We start from the raw sequence: 25,293 nt of genomic DNA on the forward strand, positions 1-25,293 counted from the left end.
GGTGGCTCAGGGGCAGTCTCTTGTGAGCTGTATAGCGTAATCAGCCTGTTCCCTGAATATGCAAAGCATATCAGCAAAAAAACACCGGCATGACATCATATGAAAATTTAGAACCATACAACATATCATGGATGGTACACCGTACACATTGGTCTAACGCACAGCACTACCTGCTTTCCTATTATGCAATGTCAAGCTGGCAAATTCATTCAAAAACTTCTGTTAACAGTTTCATTTTGTTCATGTAAAAATAACCAACTGCTCCTTAGTTATGATGCCAGCTGAGAAATACTATAAGTGATGTCCACTAACTTTATCATCCACCCATTGAGTGGGACACAGAATATAGTCATGACAGACGCTCATGCACCTTTTTCAACCCGTTTCATAGCAGTTAAAACTACTCACCCAGGCTTTATATCATCTTACAGGAAGTACAGACTTTGTTGTGCTTCCAAAAATTGTCATAAACTGAATTAGATGTAATCCAAGAGGTTTGTTTCTTTCATTTTTAGCTTGTTTAGAGCCTGAATACATCCAAGTGATTCATCTGTGACCTCATATCACCTATTTTCTTCCACTGGCATGAAAAGATAAAGCTGCTCTGTAACACACGCACTGTGACTTAATAATGTAGGTTATCACCTGTGTAACACAAACACCTGCTATCTCACAAGTTACAGCAGATTTCTTTATTTAAACACAGTTACAGAATGAAGACGTACTCATTTTGTTGAGACATGTGAGCTGAGTTCAGACAGGTGAAAATAACAGTATGTGAAGTTAATTAACTTTGCTTTTTGTCCCCATTCCCTCAGTGCTCATTACCTTTAAATGGAGCCACACATTGGCAGAAGTAATTACCCGGCTGGTCAATGCAAGCGGCCCTGTTCTTGCAGGGGGATGAAGCACACTCATCAATGTCGAGCTCACACTTGGCACCTTTGACATGGAAGAACACAGGTTGATAAATATGTTATGCTGAAGGGTCATCGTCATAAAGTCTAGCAGTCAGTGTTCAAAACTCTTCCTGTGGATTGTGGGAGTTAAATCAGAAGAGTTGCAGGGCTTCTCCGTCTAATCAAGAACAATCTTGTACAATTGCCCACACAACAGGCTTGTTTACATCACTTCAGAACGACCACTTTGTTTTCTTTGAGAAGAAACTGGAATGAAATGCATTAGATAAACAACATGAACTCTTGGTAATTGGTTGTGTTTTGAGGCAGATGAATCTTTTTCTTCAGATGTGATCTCGGGGCCTTGCACACAAATGATGGGAAAGCTGATGATGGTCTACTGTAGTGCTGTGAAGCACTATAACGCCTCCAAAGCGCTCCTATGGTGCTGGAAAGATGTACCAAACAGCAGAGAACAGCCTCACAGCAAGAAATCCATTTCAGATGTAATTTTTGAAAACTCAAAGAAGTTTTCTTCAGTATGTTATTCACAGAGATTTTAAACAAGGAGAGAAACCAGCTCATTTGGGATCATAAGATTCAGCACTGCCACTAGTTTTATTGCTCATAATGCACCATGGTTCCACCGCTGTGGGAGTTATTAGCAATTACAATGAACCATTAGTGTGTTTGAATTTTACAGGTGGCAATACATTATTCATCTTCCAACAGTTAGCATCCCAGAGCCTCATGAAGGGCAGTAATTTACATATGTTTTATAATATTAAATATAATTATTTCTGCAAGACTTAAAAACCTGTATTAGTACTTAACTACACTGTTGTCTCTTTGTTAGTATCAGTGCAGACTCACCAGAGGCACCCAAGATCTTAAGACATGCCTACTTCAGGTTATTCACTCCACAATGTCATTGGCTTTAAAGTATTTTAATAATTCAACACAAAAACAAGAAAAATAATGAAGAAATGTTATTCAATAAGCCATATCACATCATGCTTTGCATAGGGAAAGCTGCAAGTCTATGGCTAGCATCACCACTTCATAACAACTTTGCTCACTTTTTATGTTCAAGTTTTCACATTTCCACCTTCGTAATATTAACCGTCTCCACCCATCTCTCACACCCTCCAGCACTGCCATCCTCATCAATACCCTCATCACCTCCCGTTTTGACTTCTGTATTTCCTTTCTTTCTGATCTACCACTCAAGCTTCTCCATAAACTCCAACTAGCCCAGAACTCAGCTGCCCGGGTCATCACGAGGACCCTCTCTGCAAATCACATCACACCGGTTCTTTACCAACTGCACTGGCTACCAATCAAATACTGCAATGGCTATAAGATTCTCCTCCTCACCTTCAAGGCTCTCAATAACCTCACACCTCCAGATCTTTCTGATCTCCTTCACACCTATACACCCTCCAGGACTCTCTGATCCTCTTCCTCCATGCTCTTTGATACACTTTCTGCCCACTTATCTTCAATGGGGTCCCAAGCTTTTAGCAGTGCTGCCCCCCATCTTCACAAACTATCCAGGACATTACCTGTCTTTCCTCTTTCAAATCTCAGCTTGAAACTAATTTGTTTCTAATAGCTTATTCTAGTTTACCTCGCCGTCCATACTTCTGCTGTTTGTTGTTTTGATATAATCAATTGTTCTTGTTTTTATACTTCTGATGTAAGATAACCTTGAGTGTCTCCAAAGGTGCCCACAAATAAAATGTATTATTACTGAATTGTGCAAATGCAGTTTATTACAAGTACATCAGCAATGGTGCCTCTGATGGGTCTGTATCATGTGAGAACCTGCAGATGATTGTTGCGTTACTTGGAAAATGAAGCTTTTCAGCAGCACTGCATCATTTATAAACAAATTTTATCTTTAAATTTTGTGTTTTACTCCCTGATTTTAAAGAACACACTTAAAGCAAAGGTTTTCCGAACTAAGGAAAACTTGTTAACATGCTCTTCTTCTTGATCCGAGGTACAGGGAAAAGCACATTCAGTATGTTGGGATGCTTTAGTTGCGTTCCAGTATGATAATAGCAATATAAATCACTTTGCACAGGGCAGTTGAAAGCGATTTGCCAGCTGACAAAGGTAGAGCAGTTCTTTCAGTTGAATGCTAACATATACCCGTGTCAGGATGCTATCTTAGCCAACATTAGCCATCATTTTAGTGAACTATTTTGGCATTCTAACAATGACGGGTTAGTGATATTACTCTCAGTGGCTGTGCTGTTTTCCTGTGGAGAGAACGGTAACACCAGACTAGACACCCTTACTACCTGGCAAGGTGCCTGCAGTGGTGATGCTGTCTGTTGTCTCTGATTGTATAAACCGCAGCTAATTACAAAACAATTGCTGTAAGTGTTAGAGAAAAATTCCTAAAAGATTCACGTTTTGCTTAAATTGTACTTACTAATATGGGGTTGCAGTTTTGCTTGTTATCTAGAAACACCTCCAAAGACAGCAGGACAGTGGCTATACTTTGGGCTTTTTTTAGGTTCAACACCTACTCCAGATCATCTAAATCACGACCTGTGGTCCCAAGACAGCCATTAGTTGTTGAAGAGGCCAAAAGGTCTTCAAATCAAAAGTATGTACAGGTATCAGGTGGCAACTTCCAAGGCTGAAAAAGAAACCAGTAACAGGGGCAAAACACTGAAGTTCCATAAATGTCCAATTAAGGTAATTCCATCAGAGCTCAAATTTACAGTTTATATACATTTTTGCAGCATAAATTAACACGTTCACAGCCAGCACAAATAGCAAAGTATTGGTGTAATTTGGGTGCAATGTCACTGTTTTCAAAGCAGTGAGCAAAAGTCTTCATTTCAAAGCTATGTTCATTTGAATGACACAGTGGCCATTGTTAAAAAATACACTTACAAAAATATCTCTCTAGTCTTAAAATGAGTCCTATTTACCTGAAAAGTCCATACAAATGACTCACTTAAAGACTCCAAAAAGACAAAAATAATATTGTATTTTTAGTAATGTGTAAAAGAAAATTCTACCAATTGGTTAAAATAATGTACTGGCGATGAATTGAGACATTATTCCCTTGAGAAACTTGACAAGAACGACAAGAAGATATTACTGGACTTGTCAGGTGAATGTGGACATACTGAGACTGATAAGGTGTTTTAACAAGAAGCAGGACTTGCTAAGATACCAGTTTTTGCAGTGTATCTGATGCATGATTTGATCCTCTAAGAAGTTGATCTTGTATTTGTAGATTCCTGATGGTGTCAGCTATTCTAGCAATCCTATGTTAGCATTTAGCCAAAAGTACTGCTTTTACGACAGACAAGTTCAAATGTAACAGAAGTAGAACACAAGCTAAAAAAGATAGAGATCAAATCATCACAACTGTAAAGATTTAATACAGAATATTTCCATCTTTTCCTTCACTGTTGCTAAGTTTTTTTTTTTTTTTTGTTTTTTTTTTACGTATACAGAAATAGTTATGTTCCAAACAAATAAAGTGCATCCACTAACCTGTAAAGCCAGGCACACAGACACATCTGTAGCCATGAACAAGGTCAACACAAGTGGCATTGTGCAGGCAGGGGGAGGATATGCACTCATCTATGTTGACTTCACACAAGGTCCCTGTAGAGAGATGGTATTTAGAGAAATCAATGACCTCAATCTCTGACAAGTGCCTCACTGACTCATACCTTTCACGACAACTTTTCACTTCCCACGCTTGAATTAAAAACTTAAAAATCTTTTGTGCAGAAAATAAAATTGTGGGGTGCTTGTTTGGCCTGGTGGTGGCCTCTATGGCCACACGTCGTCTCTCTCTCTCTCTTTTTTTTCAGTTTCCTGCTGCCCTGTCCTCACAAGAATCACAAAAATGCCAGGAAATAATAGGGAAAAATTGATGATTTGTTGGTTTTAGTGTTTTGAGGAGCTCTTGCAAAAATTAAGTCGAGCAGATGTTTCACATGCAGATTTTGAAATGCATGGAATTAACAAGCTTTTGCTGTTAAGCTGGAAGATAGTTTGCCTCATATTTAGTTTTGATTCTTGAAAGTTTGGGGATTTAAACCCATATGTCTCAGTTTTACAAACTCAACTGTTCCTCCATAAAACACCAAGAAAACAAGACATCTCTTCTTTGTTGCAGATTGATTTATGTGAAGAAACTCTATTTACTTCTGAGTTGTATTCCATAAAATACATTATTTATTTGGTGGAGAATATAAAAGGATCCATCTGTTCATCCATCCTCTTGTGTTTTCTTTGAAATCTAATGTGCAAGACTATTTTTTCTATCACTGTTTCACACATTTACTGTCTCTGTAAGCTTTGGAGGAGGATATTATATCATGTTAAACGCCACAGTGAAAAGGTGTTTGAATAACAGCTACATTCTCTTTAACAGCAGTGTACTGTTTGCACTGTTCTTGTAACACAGCAGAGGATACAGCTTGTTTAAGAACCTAATCACCGTGTGGCCTGGATGTATCCTGGAGGGTGGCAGGAGTTAACTGTTGACACAATGAGGTTTTCTTAAGAGATGTTTCCAATACTGATGTTCAATGGCGTCGAAAACATTTCAAGCTCTAGGGATTTGGTGAAATTATGACGAATAAGTTGACATGGGAAGTCTTGTCATGGTTGAGGTTTCTCCATTAAGGAATCAATGTCACATACTACAATGTTTACCTCCGCCTGCCCCCAGGTTCTTGAGCAACCCTAAAAAAAGAGATAAAATTCCACACTTTTGCTTGATTTAAATTTAAAGACACTATGAGGGGGGTCTGTTTTAACTGCACTACCTCGCCACCTTGTGGCCCAGAGTCTCCGCACACTGTCGCAGATTACTTTTAGTGAGGTGTGCGTTTGTTTTGGGATCAAATGGAGATTAGATCGAGACAAATTTTATTTGTTCAAGACAACTTTTTTACTGGATACAACGTGCTGAGGTAAGGTACTTATCAGAGCAATTACTTAGCGCTACGGTTTACATCAAGGAAATGTTGTAGCGGCCAGCTGTATGTTAGCCCGGTGCCCAGACATATCTGTAGGCTAACGTGACACTGTCCATTTGTTAGTAGTTTAGCAGTGGTTTTTATTTAGCGCAGCTGGCAGTCCGGTGCTCCAAAATATGTCTGTAATGTGTGACACTGGTAAATCCTGGTTAGCTATGTCCTGCCAAACATCTACCAAGCTCAGCTAACATAACCTCCCTCTTCATTTTATTGACAGACTCTCAAGTTTGAACAGACCACTGCAGAATTACTACTGTATGTGGTTTGGAATGAACATTATCACAAATAGCTTAGCCCCTGTATTATAGAGTGATACAGCCCGAGCTAAGGGCTAATTAGCCTTTAGCTCGGGGCTGTATCACTCTCCAGTTCAGCTTTCTGCTGCTCTTCTGTCCTTTTTCTGTCTGACAGATTTCTGTGTTTTATCTCTTCTCACTACTCAACTTAGTCAGCCAGTGTGGAGTTGTCAGAGACCTAGACGTGCTGTAGATCAATACGGTCCTGGTCGACCCAATTGGGAAGCAAAGAAGTGGCAATTTTAAAATAACCTGTAACCAGCAATTTCTTCGTCATCTTTTTTAAGATCACTTTCAAACTCCTCACAGCTCCTTTAACTTTGATAGATAGTAAATTTTACACCATGAGAAAGCATGTTTATTTCACTTTTGATCAGGTGACCAAAAGGCCTATGATTGTCAGCAGCACCTGGGGGTACAACCAGAAGCTCAAAACAAGAGTCACTGGTAGAATAGGCTGTTTTGCATTGGCAGAGAGAAATTTCTCATGGGCGCAACCCTCATGCTTAGCTCTCCTGCTCATCCCACAAATGCATCTTTCTTACAAATGTGGTACCATTTAAAGGTGAAATAAACATGCTTTAAATCAGTATAAGATTTATTGCCAAGAGGCATTTTCACCACAAAGAAATTATCTACCAAACACACATTTTCTTGCTTCTTGTGCTAAGCTTATGGACTGCATTTTTGATAATGATTGATGATAACTAAACAGGAGAGTGGAAAGTTACTTGTGCAGGGGGAAACTGAAATGAACACTACGTAGATTGGCCACACTTGTATTTATTCAGTCTTTAGAATTCATGCTATGTTCTTCAGCTCGGCTCTTTCCGACTTCATTTCAGCTCATAATTGTACTCCTTGACCTCTTCACATTACACGGACCAAACCACTTCAAAAAGGAGGAGGCAATGCTTGGTACCAATGCATCCATTTTACCGGATATGAACTCTACATTGAGTGGGCTGCACTCAGCAGGTTCATTGTTTTTGACCCTATCTTTCCTCACATTGCTAGTTAGCGTTGCAGGCAATAACACTGGGTAGATTAATCCATCTGTCATTTGCCAAAAGTGCCAGATTACAACTCTGAGCCTGTTGAGAGTCTATGTCAACATCATTCTTAAACACTTTGGGAAAAACTTCTCCATCAAAGCAAAACTTAATTCAAAGGTAATCAAAAACATTTTGATGATGCCAAATGTATTTGTGATCCCCCATAGGAGCAAATACTACTGTCAATTAAAATGACACAAACTGTTACAGAGTAATGCCATCATGTAAATCACACCATGGCCTTCCCTGTCATTAAACTGATGATAAATGTCCTTTTCATAACTCCAAAGTGGTGGAAATAACTGGGGCCAGACTTACAAATAATCAAACTTACAATTGTCATGTTTTTTTAGAAGTTGAGTGCACCTCTTGTTGAAGGGATGAGCATCAAAAAGCTTCAAAGCAATAAAATGGTTTCAAATTAAACCTTGAAATAGAAAAGTGTTTGTTTTTCTATGTGTAAGAAGAAAGTATTCATCATTTTCTGAATACTTTGATTCTACAAATGCATCAAACATGTCTTCTTTCTCAGGTACCTGCACCATTAAGCGCCTCAGATGAAACACATGAGCAGAGACAGCCTCTCTTTTTTCCCCCTAAAAAGCCTTGCTCCAATGGTGCCTGTGCTCTCTAATGTTCCTCCTGTAAAAGGCTTCCGCTGAAGGGAGGCATCAAGGTTGGATGGTACAACATCAAACATTGTTTGTTGCCATAAATTGTAAAAGAGTATGACACATTGTGGTATACCTTCAGATCTTACAATATATTTATTTAACTTGAGCTTTGACTATGGACTTCACAACTTAATATTCCTCTGTTATGAGAATCAATTCAGTGTGATGATGCCGACATCAAACTATTTATTGACTTTGTTTGTGTGGAGACACAATGACAAAGATTAGATTTGTTAAAAGCCTGACCTATCATAAAATAGCCAGAAATTCTATTTATTTATTTATTTTTATTGTGTGAAAAGCAATGTGAAAGTTAAATTTCCCTCTGGGATTCCACTTATTCCACTTCATGAGTGATTTATTTATTGATTCTTGTCCCATCCTTTTAACCTGTTCTCCCACTCAGTGTTTTTTTTTTTTTTTTCATTTTGAAAATCCAGCAGTATTACATCACAGTTCTGCTTAATATTGCTTCCTAATCTTTTTAATTGTATTTTGTTCATGCATTGTAAGAACTTCTAGACTTCTCTACCTGTTTAATGTCCTTCAGAATCATTGTCATGCTTTGTCTGTCAAAACACTTGGTAAAAAAAAAATTAACAGTTATTGTCATGATAATTATTATCTTAATTGTTATTATTCGGCATTGAACTAAAGCTACCTTCCACAATTATGAGAGCAGAAGATGTTACGGGCATGTTTACCATGCAGGATTTTTCTCAGATATTAGACACTTACTCAAGCCAAACCTTACCTCCAAAGAAATGCAGCAGAATAAACTAAGGCTGGCTGTTAAACACAATGCTTCCCACAACATGTAGGCATTGGAATGGTTATTCTGGCTGCGATAAGCAGGATAACCTGGCCTCCTCAGCAGTAAGAGGACAAGATGAGGGGCCTATTTCTGCAACTGTCTAAATTTATATTTGATAAATTAACTATGCGATAACTAAGTCTTCAGTTACAACTCAAAAGTGTTCAAATTTTAAAGGATGTCTTGTGCTTATTGTCAGGCTTTAAAATCTCCCTCTCATACCTTCGTTGTATGATGCACAACCCACAGCTTCATTTTAGATACTGACACTGCACTTCCTTCTCTACAAGCATATTTTTTACCAACTGGGTAGCTCTCCAGCAGCTCCCTCCACCGTTGCAATCAAACAGTCGCCATAATTGAGTTAACCAAGTGTTTTGCTATTCCAATGAAATTGTTAGATTTATTTTTGTAGACACCATATCTGACTTTAAATCGTTGAAAAAAGTACAAGAAAATCTCTCAAGCAAATAAGCGCAATATTTTTTTTGTTTGAGAAATGTTTGTGATGCTCTTCTAAGGATATTCAGTAATTGTTGACATCACAGGTTGAGCTAATCTCACACCCTTCCCATTTGATTCCTGTGAGCAATTTTTGAAAAAGCCATTCAGGAGAGCCAAACCTTTACCTCACAATGTGAAACTTGCCCAAAGGGATTCTTTTTACTTTTACACATCTAGCTTACTGTAAATCTCACTTCAAAGTACAATCAGTACTTTGTGTTTCTAACCTTTATTCTTCTTGTGTTAAGTCCAGTTTGGTCTTGTCTGATCACAAAGCTGTGGAGCCATGCCATGCAAACAAACAGAGTCATGGTGAGAGGTGTGTGTCTTACCTGTTATTCCAAGGGGACACCGGCAGCTGAATGAGTTGAGCTCATCAATGCAGGAGCCGCCATTTCGACAAGGCTGGCTGAGACATTCATTCACTTCAATCTCACAGCTATTTCCTGAGAAAGCGTAAAAGGCTCACAGCACACTGACACATTGCTTCAGTGAATAAAATGCCACTTTAACTCACAAAAACAGAACTTCAAAATAGCCTTCACTTACCAATAAATCCAGGTGCACAGAAGCAATTGTAGCCGTTCAGGGCGTCTTTACAAATGCTCAGGACACCGCACGGCTTTTCTTCACAATCATCAATGTTTATCTCACAGAACTGGCCTGTTAAACCTGCAGAGAGACGACAGCATTTTCTCTCCTCTCAGAGGACAAATCTTCGAAGTTATACCTGTTACATGATTTATAGCATGGCCTAGTAAAGATCTGTGGTAATGATCAAACACTTAGCGCTTATTAATTGTTATAAACAACCACAACGTGATTTTCACCATGCCTTTTCTTCTTCTGTTTCTGCAAAAGTGAATTTAACAAAGAACAATTACTCTGTGTTTCTAAATCAAGTACATACATAAACACACAGATAAGCTGTTGCTTTTTTGTTCTTACTATTAAGATGTTTAGTGGCAGTTATGCATCAGTAACATCAGGACTGCAGCCACAAAGGAAGAAACATTAAGCATTGATTGTGATCCTTTAGTGAGGAAGGTACAGGAAAGACTAGAGGCTAGAAAAAGTAAACAAAAGTAAATAAAACATCCATCCCTATTCTCAGAGTTCTAACTTTGACCACAGGATATGTTTTTTTGGTCATGCCAATTTTATACTTTGAATTTTGTGTAATTGTGACTGCAATCTTTCTTCAGGAATTGAGAAACCATTTCCCAAGAGCCCCATCATGCTCTGTTGGAAAGACATGACTCCTATCTAGTGAATCCCAAAAGATTCATAATTAAATAAATAAAAACAACATTATGAAATGAATACCATTTTGAGTAATACCAGACAAATATATAGTTTGGCTATTAAATTGTGAAATAAGGCAATATTATCATGAAATATGTTTTATTATTCTTTGATATGGAGTTATTGTAATTAAATATTTCAAATTGATTATTTTAAAGATGTCATACTTCCTTTCTTAAAGAATTACTTTTTATTCATTTTCCAAGCTTTCATTTTTTTTTCATCAGAATGACTCAGTCTGTCAATCAAAGCTAGAAGTGGGACCTCTGTATGATCCTTTAAGATTGATTAGTTTGAGAGGGGTCGAGCTGCAGACCTTTACTCTCAGCTGCTTGAGAAGCAACTCTGAAACCGACTTCCCTCCTGCAGCCATTCTGTTTCAAACGTGTCATGCACTCCTGTTTTCAGCCTCCCAGTCTTCTCAGCATTAGTGATAAGTCTCCATGCTTGAATTGATACCACAAGTGCCGCTGCAATATCTGTAAAAAGAATCAGCCAATCACTTAACTGGCTCCTATGTGCTTTGATTGACAGACCAAGTCATGATGCTGAACAACAATATCATGAAATAAAAATGACTTTTAAAAAACATTTTTATATAAAAGCTTGGAGAATAAATAAAAAGTCTATATTTTAAAATGTCAGAAATTGTTAAAATCACATTATCAAATATTTAATTAAAATAATTCAATATTGGAGAATAATGAAAACATAATTCATAATAAAAGTGCCATATTTTACAACTTAATGGCCACATCACACATTTTTCTGATATTTATCAAAATGGTACTTATTTCAAAATGTTGTTTTTATTTATTGAATTATGGATCTTTTGGGGTTCCATTCTTATCAAGATGTACATTTGTTTTGGAAAGCACTACTTTTCTTTATTCCAGACAGTTTTTCTAGGATGCAAAGCAAAAAAGGTTATGTGTTTAATTGTAGCTACTTAGCACTATTGTTTGGAACGTGACAACAACCAGGTATTGTAAACTCTATACCGTAGTTTAGTAACCGGCTGTATTTGGCCATACTCACTACCCACTGCAGAATAACTGCTGCATGAGCTGGAATGGTTCAATCCTTGTTTTAGCCCGTGCTCTATCACTCTTTTTCTTCTGCTCTGACCTCCTTTTTCTTTTTCACAGTCCAGTTCTACTGTCCACCATTTCAAGAAAATAAGTCCAATAAATCCTTTTCAGCAGAGAAAAGGACAGGTCTTACTTCTCACTGCTATTTATTGCCTGTTGAAGTGTCATCGAAGGGTCTTTTGGTCTATGTGCAATTAATACATTTGACTCCATCACAGATACTGAGAAATAGCATTTAGAAATAAATGAACGAAAAGTCTCATTTAAATTGTGGATTAGGAACAGGCATATAAATATAAAAATGAGACTACTACAAGATCACTTATAAAGTCATCACAGGGCCTTTGAAATTGTTGAATAAAAAGTCTGAATACTGAAGAAGGTGTGATCTACCTAGAACATTTTACTGGCTCTAATCCTCTATCATAGAAAGGAAATGATTCTTTTTATTGAGTGTTTGTTATTATGTTTTGCCATTTTCAGTAATGACAAAAAAATAAAAAAAAATTATCTTTATTTCATGGATTGGGATTTTACGTGCAACTCAGATGGAGGGGTGTACAAATACAGCTGTCCCTTACAGATGACTTCAGCAGACAGTTTCTTTTTGTAATGGACCAAATTCAGAGCTAAAGAGAGCAGAAAATATCTATAAAGCATCAAATTATGACAAAAAACTATTGAATGACATTTAACAAAAAGAGCAGGGCTAGGCCTCCCGCTTTGTTTAGCCTTTTATTTGCCGAGTCCCAATTAATATCCTGATGTTCTTATCAAACAGTATACACAGAAAACTCTAGACTACTTTCTCAGGGATAAGTGGCTTTCAACTGAAACTTTCAAACTGAGAATGGAGAATGGAGTTGGTGTTTAGAAACAGCATCCAAGATGTCTCTAGAAGTCTGTTGAAGAAATCGGCTGAATTTTCTGCAGACAGACAAAACCCGCTAAAATACTCCTGGAAAACACAACCTAATTTTCACCTCAACATATTGGGGTACCTATGTGTTATTAGGAACTAATTCTTCCAATACAAAACAAATCCATGAATCTTGATCCAAACCTGCCAAAAAGGATCACAGTGTCCTCTGCTTTGAAGTTAGCTCATGAGCTAATGAAGTCAGCTCTCACTTGCACATTTCATAAGGCTCTTGCATGTTGCTGCTTAGGGCCACAGAGATTAGACTCCCACAGAGAAGGATGCTGAACCAGTAAAAGCATCCAACCTGGGGGGGGTTTCTGTTTCGTGCATGATTCATTCCAGGAGTTCCCATCCATTCAGAGAAAGCCCCTGCTGGACCTACCTGGTAAACAATCGCACTTGAAGCCTCTTGATAGATCCACACACGATGAACCGTGTTGACACAGGCCATCAACACAGTGGTTTATGGGTGTTTTGCAGTGTGGCCCTGTGTAGCCGTGTTGACACACACATCTGGAAGCGTGTGCCAGCTCTTCACAGAGGAGGGTCCCCTCGGGGTCGCAGGGATTTGACACACAGAGGTTCACAGATGAAGAGCAGTCATCGCCACGGTATCCTGTAAGAGGTGGGATCAAAGGGGTGATTGATGTGCTGTTTCTGGACTGTACGGGATCCTCCGCTCTTCCCACGTCTGGCACACATCATGGATTAGGATTTCACGTAATGCTGTCATTGCCACTGTTTTTTCTTTTACTGATTTACATATTTCACTGAGCGAGAGCCTTGAGCACTGAAGCCAAAGAGATTTTTTTCAATAACAGAGCCCTGTATTTGAGGAGAAAACAAGGTTGTGCAGCTTTTTCATCACTTTTAACTAATTTGTTGATGTGTACATGAGTTTTTTTTTCACAGTATTCATTTAGAGAAGAAGGCTGTTTTGGTGATAACACAGTATTCAACAACACTAATACATTTAAACATGCATTTAAAGCTAAGAGTAAGCCAAGGGCAGACCATGACACATTTTGAGGATACCAGTCATTAAAGAATTTAGAATTATTAATTTCATTCTGCTGAAAACATCACTTTATGAATATGTTTCTGCCTTGAATTAACATAGAAATGATTAAAGAGGGGATATTAAATGCATTTTCAGGCTTCTTATTCTCTCCCTGATTGCTTTATGGTTGTTTTACAAGATTGACAGCATAAAAATATGTTTTATTTATCACGGATTGGTGTCTTTGACAACCTTTACTTTAGTGTTAAAAAGCTTTGTTTCAGTCACTAAAACAACATTCTGGAACCCAGCACTTGAGAAGCATCCTCTGCTGTTGCCAAGGAAACTATACTTATAGATTTGTTAATAAACCATAAATGTTTACATGTGCATGTGTGTATCAGATTATACCTGGGAGACAAACGCAGTGAGTTCCACCAGTTAAGTCGTGAACACAGGTTCCTCCATTTTTACACAACTCGACATCTGACTCACACGCAGAGACAGCTGTAGAGCAGTTTTTACCTGCAAGGTAGAAACAAATAAATAAAATGTCTGAATGGACTGTGACAGAAAAAGACACGTGATAAAAAAAATCTATGTCAAAAAGAGCGCATCTGCAAAGCCTGGCAGGCAATAATTAACCCCTTGAACTTTGAAATCGAAAAGATTCAACCCTGAATACTTAGAATTCTTATCTTTTGAATAAACCATGGATAATGGTCTGTTATCACAGCAGCTGCCATCAGTGGATCAGTGTGGTATGAACGGTGGAGAAATGACCAGTGGCGTAAAAGTTTTTTGAGTAGGTGGAGTGATTAAACCCTTTCTATATAAATCCAGTTAATTCACTAACTTTTTTTTCACAAACCCTGGACATACAGAAGATCAAAAACTTGTTTCCACATCAAGCAGGAAGCCTGAAAGCTGAAAAAAGAAGGAAATGCAGTGCTGCAAAAGACATATTAGGTTCCAGAGTCTTGCAAAGTTTTGCAGGAGCTGTTTGCCAAACTATGCCAAATCCACCTCTTGGTCTGCCTCAGGTTCACTGAGAGTTCAGTTGAGACAGCTTTCCTAATATGGTGACCGCTATGGTTTGGCTTCAAAACATGTCTTCAGAAACCAGCAGGTAATGTCAATGAACCCACATTAATATTTTATTAAATCTGCAGTTTAGAGCAGGTTATTCTTCACAAACATGACAAATGTTGATCGAAAATATCAAAAAAATTCTCAGTCCTCCACCAGTTAACCTGTAAACATATTGAATCTGTAGAAAAGTTTTTAATGGATCCCTCTGACAAAAAGAAGGTAAAGGAACATATATTAATAAAATTCATTCCATGCATAAATTAGTAAAGTTTTACTTTTTCTCATGTAATTTTGACAAAGTATCACACAATTTCCACTTTCTATCTCAAACCTATGTCCATTATCTCATAACAATGAATTTTAGAATGACTTTTAAATCTCACATTTCCACTATCTGATGAATTTAACTTTTTTTCTCATATCTTAATTTAAATTCACACAGTTTCAACCAACTTTCTCAAAACTGACAGTTAATCTCATAACTTTTTCTTTTGTATCCCACATTTACCAGTTAGTGCCTCATTATTTAGCCGTTTATACCATCACTTAGTGTCTTATAATTTTGACTTTATACATCAAAAGTGCAATTCAGTATCTCATAACTTCCACTGTTACTCTCATATTTTGATGAAGTCAGTCAGTATTTTTACTAAGTGTCCCAGGATTTTGTTTTTGTTAGTATTATGACTGTTATGATTATTATGACTGTCTTAATTAAGCCCGGTTTATAATGATTTTGACATACTACTACATTATTTTGCATCTTCATCTTGTAGCCCTAGTTTTTTCATATTTAAATTTTTCATATTTTTTACCTTAATTGTATTGTGTTTATTTTTTTTTCTCACAATTTTGATACTCTGATTTTATAACTGTGACTTTTTTTCATATTTTGACATAATGTTGCATTATTTTGAATTTTTACCAAATAGTTCCAACTGAATTTCCCATATTTAACTTTTTATTGTATTATTTTGACTGTTTATTGTCTAATTTTGATTTTTTTAATTCCATAATTCATTTTTTATTCTTAATTTCAACTAGGCATCTCACAATTGACCATTTTTGTCATTATTTTTCTAAGTATCTGATAATTTTGATTAATAGTACTTTGAACTTTAATGAGGGCTAATATCCCTACTTTTTTCCCACCTAGCAGGGCTTTAACATTCCCATGATATGTGACACATGAAGAAAAACACATTTATGACCAAAAATGGATGGAAGAAAATGTGATTTTATGGATCTTCACTGTTTAAGTTCAGTGACTACGGGGTGGACACAAAGATATCTTTATATTCAATCAAACCCAGTGAAACTGAAACAGATAAATGCTCTCATGCGTTTAACACCAGCACTTCTTTGTCTCTTATCACTGTAGAGGAGTCATCAATGCGAACCACTCATTAAAACCTGAACTATGAAAATGATGACACGGATAACTCACCAGAAAAGCCTGGAGGACAGATGCACTCATAGTCTGCAACCAGGTCAATACAAGTGGAGTTATTGGCGCAGTATCCATGGACACATTCATCATTGTTGATTTCACAGTTCAAACCCCCAAAGCCTGGTTTAAGGACAGGAAGAGGAATGTCATCAGAGAGCGTGTGGATGTCAGTAAACACCTGATGTGAAAAGATACTAATTAGAATCAAATATCAGCCAAAAGCGATTTGTAGCTGTCATGAAATTTTACACAACTTCTCACTGCAAGCTCATCCCAAATCTACCAGAGCATAACACTCAGACAGACTGAAACACAGCCTGTGTTTTTCAGGAAATAAATTATACTCTGTGTCGACCTCATTAAGATTTTTGCATGGTGAGTTACATCAGCACGTTTAATGTTTTAAAAATAAAAGGTTAAAGTCATGAGGTAAAAGTGAGCACCACCAATTTCTGACATTTTACTCCCCTATAAATATATTCCACTGCATGGTCACGCTACAAAATGACTATCATTAGCACTGTCACACACTGCAGCTACAGGAGGCCCATGACTAATGCCTGGCTATCAGCACCATCGGTGCAGGTCAAATTCTCATCATTTCTCAAACTGACCATGGAACCAATTTCCACCTCTCCCCATGTCATAAAATTTGACAATTATCCTGACTTCATTAAAAATGTATAACAGCCTTCACCCACACTCAAGGTTCAATCAGAGGTATGTCTCTCAGGTAAGATGTCAACTGGACCAAGAAATGATGTAAAAATGGCTGATATTTATTCCTGCTCATTCTACTGACACTGGTGACCATTTCTGATGGAAGGAATTTATGTGAGAGGAAGTTTGTAAGGTGTACATGACCCTGTCAGGTATTGTGAGAACATGGGAACACATGTACTGAAAATCATCGAGAATCAAGGTGGCAATCAACATTTGTGCAAACACCTCCCCAGTCTGTATGTTTTTTCATCTAGGGGAAAGCTGCAACAATGAGTTCACTGATTAGAACCTAATCTGTGGCTCAAGGTGAGTCAATCAGCAAAATCACCAGTTATGTTTAGCAGGAACAAAATCCTGTCAACTCTCAACCTTCCAGAGCAAACGGCTGTACAGACAATAAATGGATACAACAACGACCCTCTTCTAGTTAAACAAACAATTCTGAATGCTTGTACATTTTGAGGTTTTCAGGGAGGTTCTGATCCCTATTTGGGTTCAGGTCTTGCTGCATCGATATTTTAAATATGCACTTGGCTAGGTATCTCTACAAAGAGAAAACTCCAAAAAATTTCCCAGAATATTATGTATTACAGCAAATAACCAAAACCCTCAACCCAACTATACCAGGTATTCTCCTGCCACAGACTTGGTAAGACTTTTGTGTCAAGTCAGTGTGAGCTAATTTGAAGACACAGCAAGAAGTATTCTGTAAAATTCATCACAAGTGAGCATACATGTTATTGAAATTATTTATCTTTTTTTCCTGCTGATGTGCATGCAGAAACTGGCATCATAGTGTTAAACCACTGCTTCAGCTACATTACAAGTTTTCCGCCCTTGATGCTCTGCTTTTATACAAATCAGACTATTTTCAACATTTTCCTGATCATTTCACAACCCCAACTGCACGTTCTAAGTTTCCTTCAGCATAAAATTGTGTTATTGAATAAAAAATGGTTCTGTGAGAAGTAAAAAACCCAGCTAGCACAGTGACAAAACAGTAAACATGTATCCTGCCTAAATATGGTGACTTCTTGGTTTGTAGAGAGGCATTAATCTCCTTGTTTCCCTCAAAAATGACTTAATGAAAGTCATATTTGAGAGCTTTTTCCAGTCTTCATACTGCTGATATGGTAGCTCATAGTATATTTAAATGGTGAACTCTTGTTTAAGCCTCTTTCTGAAACACTTTGTTTTAACTGCTGTCTCTTCAAAGCTCTCTGCTCTATAAACCCTTCCCTCTCATTGGCCAGCCCTCTGGGGGCCTGTTGGGGAAGGATCTATAGGCAGACTTTGTAGTTTGAGGCCCACCCCTTCCTACCTGTAATTAAGCAGTTAGCTGATCCTTATTTGATGACCTCATCATTTTAGTAAGTCTCATGAAGATCTCGTGAAGAATTTTTTGAAGAATCAGTTTACAGAGAGATTCAGGGGTTTCTACAACATATGAATATGCAGCTGTTTGAATACGTTAAGTCTGAACATCCAACATTGTTATTTTATATCCATGTATAAAATATGAGAAAGCATAAGACCCTCTCTTTAAAGCTAATTCCAAAATAAAATCTTGATGTAATCCTTGAAGAAAGTGTCTTCACTCTTTCAGTGAGAATAACTCAATCTCTTGAAATAACAAAGAGGCTGAGACAATCAGATGGAGAGAGAATTATTGCCGTGTGTTTCTGCAGGTCTTTTAATTTCACTCATAACTCCAGGGCTGTAGTTGGTTTTGCTGTACACTAAGCAACCAACAGAGGTTCTGAATGAGCCACATAATCGTATCATCTGGACTGTTTGGAGCTCTAATTGCATTTCAACTTACCCTCAGAGCAGAAGCACTGATACAGGTCAATCCCATCCACACAAGTGCCACCGTTTTGGCATGGCTTTGACTCACACTCATTTAGATTGACTTCACAGAAGGGCCCTGTAAACCCTGCAGCATATGTAAAAAAGAGGAAAAAAAACACTCTGTTATTGGAATCCTTTTGCTCAGTTTCATTCCTTGGCCAATTAGGATCAGCATGACTTTGTTTTCACAAACAAAAGCTGCTTTTCAAAGCTTGTATTGATTCAAAGCGCTCACTGGGCACATGCAGACTCAGCTCACTGGATCATTTAATCATGTTTAATAAGAGCCAGTCATTGCCCTCCTGATTTATTACATTAAACAAGCCCAATCCAGTGATTTTTAAGATCAAAGTCAATCCATACACAAAGGGAACCACGTGAAACAAATAACACGCATCAGTGCACATGTAATAAAGTTCTTACACTACACACACACACACACGCGCACGCAAGAGGCCAATAAAGAGGGGAAACATGTCAGTGTTGAAGGCAAATGATTGTGCTATTGTGCTGCTGCTGCTGCTGCTACAAAGGCCAGTGTGTGTGTGTGTGTGTGTGTGTGTGTGTGTGTGTGTGTGTGTGTGTGTGTGTGTGTGTGTGTGTGTGTGTATGTGAGAGAGAGAGAGAGAGAGAGAGAGAGAGAGAGAGAGAGAGAGAGAGAGAAAGAGAGAGAGTGTGTGTGTGTGTGGTGTAAATGTGAATAGTGCATATTGTCAGCCAAGGACTAAACAGCTCGTTGGGACCCTGAGATGCTACACACAGTTGAGCAAAATAAAAAAAATAACAATAATTGAGCTAGCATCACCAGCGTCCTTCCAGAAAAACTCATTATCATTTCACCAAAAGGAGAAAAAAACAACAAAACAAGAAGCACAGGTGCAGTGTGAAAAGCTGTCTTATTCTCAGAGTAGCTTTGGTTTCAACAGGTCCCTTAGAGACTCAGAAAATTTAACTACAAAGTGAAATCTGTTCCTGTAACAGTTCCTGCAGTAAAATATTTTTGTCAGGGTTTTAAAAACACAGTTCTGTGCTTGCAAAATCTACTGTTTAGGAAAACTTTCTTCAAGGTTCAGCGTGTACGAATTAACAGGATTTGAACCAGACTTCGTAAATATAAAATATACTTATAAGTAACTGTGAATTAGAGTATAATTACCAGAGTAATGCTCATATAGTTTCAGATCGAGTCTGTCATCATTATATAAGAGGCGGGTCTCCATCTGCAGAGGCCACCCACTGCAAAAACTGACTCCTGAGCAAATATCTATGACTTATTTTGAGTAAAAAATATCTTTGTTATACTTAATATGAACCATATTCACCTGCCAAATGTCTTATTTCAAGATATTAAAAGACAAAAATGACGCCTGAGAGAAAAAAAGAAACTTCTTGTCAAATTTCTTGAGATATAAATTATGATTTAAAGAGACTTATTTGTAGATTTCTGTTGCACTTTTCAGACATCACTTTTTCATTTTACTACTTTAATTTAGACATTTTATCTGGACTTGATGGTTGAATGTTGCTCATGTTAATCCTAATGAGACAATTTAAACCATGCTTATATTTCAGTTTTTGCAGTACAAGCTTGCCCCACCATGTTGGAAGAAGTAGTTACAGACAGACTTTTGTATTCAGTGGAAGGCACCCTTGAAAGAAAAGGAAAAAAAAAGTGGTTAAATTTGACAAATGGAGGGTAAAACTTAAAGGTTCTTCTTCTCAAAAGCCACTTTTGCTTCACTGGAATGTCAAGCAAGAGCGTGTTACAACTAGAAAAGCAATTTCTGAAGAAATTGCGCTGTGAATGCAGAATGCTTAAGCAGCTTGCGCTGAACTGCTAATGCAACAAAAGCTGAATCTGAATGACCGAAGATATGTCTGAAAATGGTTGAATGAAGTCTTTAAAAGCTTGCGCTAGACTGCTAATGCAGAATGCTGAACATGAACGACTGAAGGTTTGTCTGAAAATGGCTGAATGAAGTCTTAAAATGCTTGCGCTGAACTACTTAAGCAGAATTCTGAACAAGAATGACTAAAGTTGTCTGAAATCATTTGAATGAAGTCGTAAAAAGCTTGTGCTGAACTGCTAAAGCAGAATACTGAACAAGAATGACTGAAGTTATGTCTAAAAATATTTAAATTAAGTCTTGAAAAGCTTGTGCTCAACTGCTAATACAGAATGCTGAACATGAATTACTGAAGTTATGTTTGAAATGGTTGAAATAATTCATGAAAAGCTGGCACTCAACTGCTAATGCAGAATGCTAAATTAACCTCACATGAACTCTTGGATTAAAGGAAATTAGTGGATGAATAAGTTAAATGGATAAATGAATTTAAAGTTGAAATGGCTGCATCTTTTCAAAATTTGAAACAATGAATTAAATTTTAAAGAACATTTATGGAAGAAATGACCTGACTGAGGGAAAATGCAAGTCTCATCTCTGAAATGCTGTTAAAATGAAATTCTGTGTGTCCTGTGTGTGAGTTTTTAATCATGTAAGCCTGTAGGCTGAGGCCCATCTGAAGCCAGATGTTGCCATGGTGATCATTGTTTACCAACTGCCATCAGAGAGCTGGTGGAGTCTGTTGATTCCCAACACATTTCCACTGAAATCAGGGTGTCAAACTGCCTACAACTGTGACAAAACCAAAGGGCCAATAAGAAAAATGATCACACCGTAGGAATCCTGAGACCCTGAGGAAGCTGTCCGTGTAAATTTCATGTCTAAAGATGCAGAAATAGGCCCATGACAGCGATAGATAGATGAGGGAAATTTGACTGATCTGTGAGAAACCCCCTCAGAAATTAACATTGGAGTACATGGGTGCCGGAGCTGACTTTGCCCGACAGTTGGCCATTTTGTGAAAAAGTGCTCCATCCTTTTGCTTTAAAAACCACTTTGTCAGAGGCAGGACAAGACTACTTACATTTTGAGGGCTTATATGTGTTGATAGCTCAAAAAATGTGGCCAAGAGAGCAATTTACCCAGGAGGTTTCCAGGTTTCATTTCCCTCTCTCCCTGCTCCGTCATTTGAATCTCCCAGTCTAAGCTGAAACATTCCGTCCAATACACACCAATGTTAAACGGCTTGAAGAGCTGAAATGCATCATGACCTTTGAAGGGTCATTGTGAAGAAACTATGAATGCTAGGAAGCATTTGAAAGCCACTGAATGAAGCCAAAAGATAGCTGAATATTTTGAAGTTTGAATGGAGTTTGTAGCTGAATGTATGACTGAATGAGGAGGGTTTGAAGCAGGCTGAAAAAATGTCCTGAAGGGAGAAAATTTTGAAAATTCCGCATTCATCTCTATGGGACCGAAATTTCTTAAATTGTTGAATATCTCGGAAAGTATTTGTGAAAAGTTTCTGAAGAGTCATAGCCCCCTTGTCCCCACTGAAACACATGTTTTGAAGTTTGAACGGTGAAAATCGGTTGAGGTTTGTAGAAGTTTTAGCGGTCCAAAAAAGCGGGCGGAAGAAGAAGAAGAAGAAGAAGAAGAAGAAGAAGAAGAAGAAGAAATTTTTTTGACACAGAAGAACATATGCTGTGAATGCATTACTGCATTCACAGCAATTAAGAATGTGACTGCAAGATATCACCAAATATTCCTAATGTGAAACACTGTACCTTAGAAAAAAAATCTTTAATGGGTCTCTGTCCCCATCCCTTTAAAACAGGGATCTCAAACTCGTGCCATGGAGGGCCAAGAGGCTGCAGATTTTCTTTCCAACCAAAAACTCCACCAGCTGATTTTAGTGATTACCTCACCTTCAAGCAGAGAGCAGGGACTGATCAGTGAAATCAGCTGGTGCGGTTTTTGGTTGGAAAGAAAACCTGCAGCCTCTTGGCCCTCCATGGCACAAGCTTGAGATCCCTGCTTTAAAACAAGAGCTAGAATCATCATATCTTGTTTATTGCCAACTTCGTTGGATTTGGGTAAAGTGCATTTCTTATTTGTATGATAAAAAGCAAAATGGTCATACAAAAATATATTAACTAAACAGAAAGCATAGCACAAAATATGGATATAAAAAACTTGGTAATTTGGTTTGCATATCCTTAAAAGAGTTTGAAGAACATGTGTAAATCGATTTAATCCCTTCCCTTCTATAAAAGTCATTGTTCCTTAAAGGTATTTTAGACATTTGTGGTTATCAAAGACTTATTTTTCCTTGGCAAGATAGCAATAATAATTAAAGTAAAAAATAATTACAGAATACATTATCTGTATGGCATTATTCTAAACATGGCAACAGAGCGTTCCACAAACAGCCACAAAAAAGAATTTATAAAGAAGATGATAAGGACATTTTAAATGCAAAACTGTATTCAAAAATACTACTTATATGGTTGCATAAATTACATAGTTCAATTACTGTAAATCAAAAAAGATCAACTCAATATGCTGCCAAAGGGTTCTGCACATCCAACTATTGCAAATTTCTTGCATGCATCAAATATGCAAAATCTCACATGCACAACCCACTGTACTGAGTTCATGTCATACTTTCAGCTCTCTGAAACAATTCAGTGTGAGTACTTGATACCAGGTCAGTAAGACAGGCAGGGATACACAGCCGAGCAAAGGAGAATGTGGGTAACAAGTTTTGCAACATATTAGGTTGGCAAGCATTCGATAATGTGCATGCCAAGGCTGCCGACCTGAAGCTCCAACACAAGACAGCATCTCACAGTTCGCCCTTGAGAAGTGATCTGGGAGAGCAGCTCGCCGTAGGTTGCTTTCATTTACATAAGAAATCACTCACAATCCTTCACCTTGACATCCGCCGAGCATAAGTGCAACAGGAGTAATGGAGTTACGGTTATTGATTGGGTTACATGAACTTCTGTGTGATAGCCATTCATTTGAAAAGAGATAGCAGAGCTGGTGAGGAGTCATGTCGACTGAATGATGATTGGCTTGGCAGGCAAAATGTTTTTATTTCAAGTACCGTAACCGTGTCTGGGAATAAGCTGCACCACTTCCTGTGCATGTACACACGGCACTACACCTCTGGCACTCTGTCACTTACTGCACATATATCCCTCTCTCTACTCTGCACAACTCTGAAGCCTGCTTACCCCTGGCAAGGCTCACAGTATCTAGCAGGTCAAGCCTTTTCTACTTACAGCTGTGTTATCCCTGTCACTGCTGGCAACTGCTGCTGTGATAACGCTGTCATCCTCATGGAGGGGAATCAGGGGGACGTGACTGACACGCAAACAAAATGGTGTTTTTGCAGGAACTGTCAAGTTAATCAGCATGAATGTGCAAAAGCATGAGATTATGCATGAAACAAACTCTATCTAAGGGCTTGTGGTTAGAGGGCGTTCAGTGTTGAAAGATTTTAGATTCATGTGATTGTCCTAGAATATCTATTGACTCAGTAAGTTAGAAGGTGTAGAGATGTTTGTTATTTTATTTGATTTTTTAGTAGTGAAGCAAGAAAACTTGTGCATGAATAGGAATCTGAATATCATTAATGGCTGATGTACTTGTGGAAACACAGGCATCTTAATTTTAACCCAGAGAGATGATGCTGCAACCTTTTTTTTAAATTGTACAAATTTTCATTTAACTGATTCAGGTCACACCCACAAAAATGGAAAGAATGGGCTCATACTGATGAGGCCTGGGATGTAAATTACATTATGCTAAACAGACTTTCAGATACACTGTTTTTGAGTCATTACAGTGTACTGCAGTCAACTTATTATTTTCCAGCAGTGGCTGTATTCTGGTTACAGGAGAAAAAGGCAGTAAGTACAGTTTATTCACCAACGTTCAGAGGCAAAATGAAAACTCTCCTTTAGTCCAAGGGGCAACCACTGATCCCTGATCAAAGGACCTGAGAGTCCTGCAGGAGTTTCAGGGCTTTAGCAGCTCTCTGAAAAGCTGGAGCTTGGCCATGAATTGATCTGTAATGTGTTTGTGTTTGTATCTATAAATGTGACTTGCTATGTCTCCGTCCTGACTAAGACTAAGAGGCTGTAATGGTTTGAAGGTTTTAGGGACAGCTCTTCATGCCCTAAAGCAGAGAATTCAAACTCAAGGCCCTTTGGCCATGTTAGAGTCCGATTTGTAACCGAATGGTAAGTAAAAAAATTATAACTAGAAAAACACTCAGAGAGCACAGACCTCAGCCAAGCATATTGTGATTGTCACGCAACACTTTGGTCCTACTTTAATGTTATACTCCCCTTCAGCAGACTGTCTGCTACAATTTGGTGTTAGTTGCAGGTTTGTACAATAATTCGTTACCTGGCAGTGTTGAAAATTATGATGAATCAGTACATATTTCATATTCCAGATCTTAGTATCCAGAATAATGCCAGGATCTGGATCGTACTTTTACATCCATCAGAAGTTGTTGTGACCTTGTCTAGTATTGCTTTGCAAAGCAATCTGACCATTTATCATGGAGTTATACACAAATGGTGAAAATGGCCCCATCTCACAATGATAGAGAATCCCTTAAAAAAGTCCTGGATCCACACGGTGATCCATATCACTTCCAAAATGTAATCACTTCTTCCTCATCTCATTTTGAACATTTTCTGAAAATTTCATCAAGCTCTGTTT

At 37.8% G+C, this 25,293-nt stretch overlaps 1 protein-coding gene across 1 annotated transcript in view; it reads right to left on the reverse strand.

Annotated features, from left to right (window-relative positions):
- eys (eyes shut homolog) overlaps positions 1-25,293 on the reverse strand; it is a 265,468-nt gene that overhangs the window by 177,888 nt on the left and 62,287 nt on the right. The window contains exons 14-21 of the mRNA XM_074676533.1: positions 18,675-18,788; positions 16,127-16,249; positions 13,999-14,112; positions 12,970-13,203; positions 9,819-9,941; positions 9,602-9,715; positions 4,425-4,538; positions 829-942 (exon numbers count right to left, since the gene is read on the reverse strand). Of these exons, the coding sequence (XP_074532634.1) occupies positions 829-942; positions 4,425-4,538; positions 9,602-9,715; positions 9,819-9,941; positions 12,970-13,203; positions 13,999-14,112; positions 16,127-16,249; positions 18,675-18,788 (1,050 nt within the window). The remainder of the gene's footprint in view (positions 1-828; positions 943-4,424; positions 4,539-9,601; positions 9,716-9,818; positions 9,942-12,969; positions 13,204-13,998; positions 14,113-16,126; positions 16,250-18,674; positions 18,789-25,293) is intronic.

The sequence above is a fragment of the Halichoeres trimaculatus genome, unplaced genomic scaffold (genome assembly GCF_033239565.1).
Source record: "Halichoeres trimaculatus isolate MK-OKI-2021-1 unplaced genomic scaffold, fHalTri1.1 fHalTri1_scaffold_8, whole genome shotgun sequence".
NCBI classification, from domain to species: domain Eukaryota; kingdom Metazoa; phylum Chordata; class Actinopteri; order Labriformes; family Labridae; genus Halichoeres; species Halichoeres trimaculatus.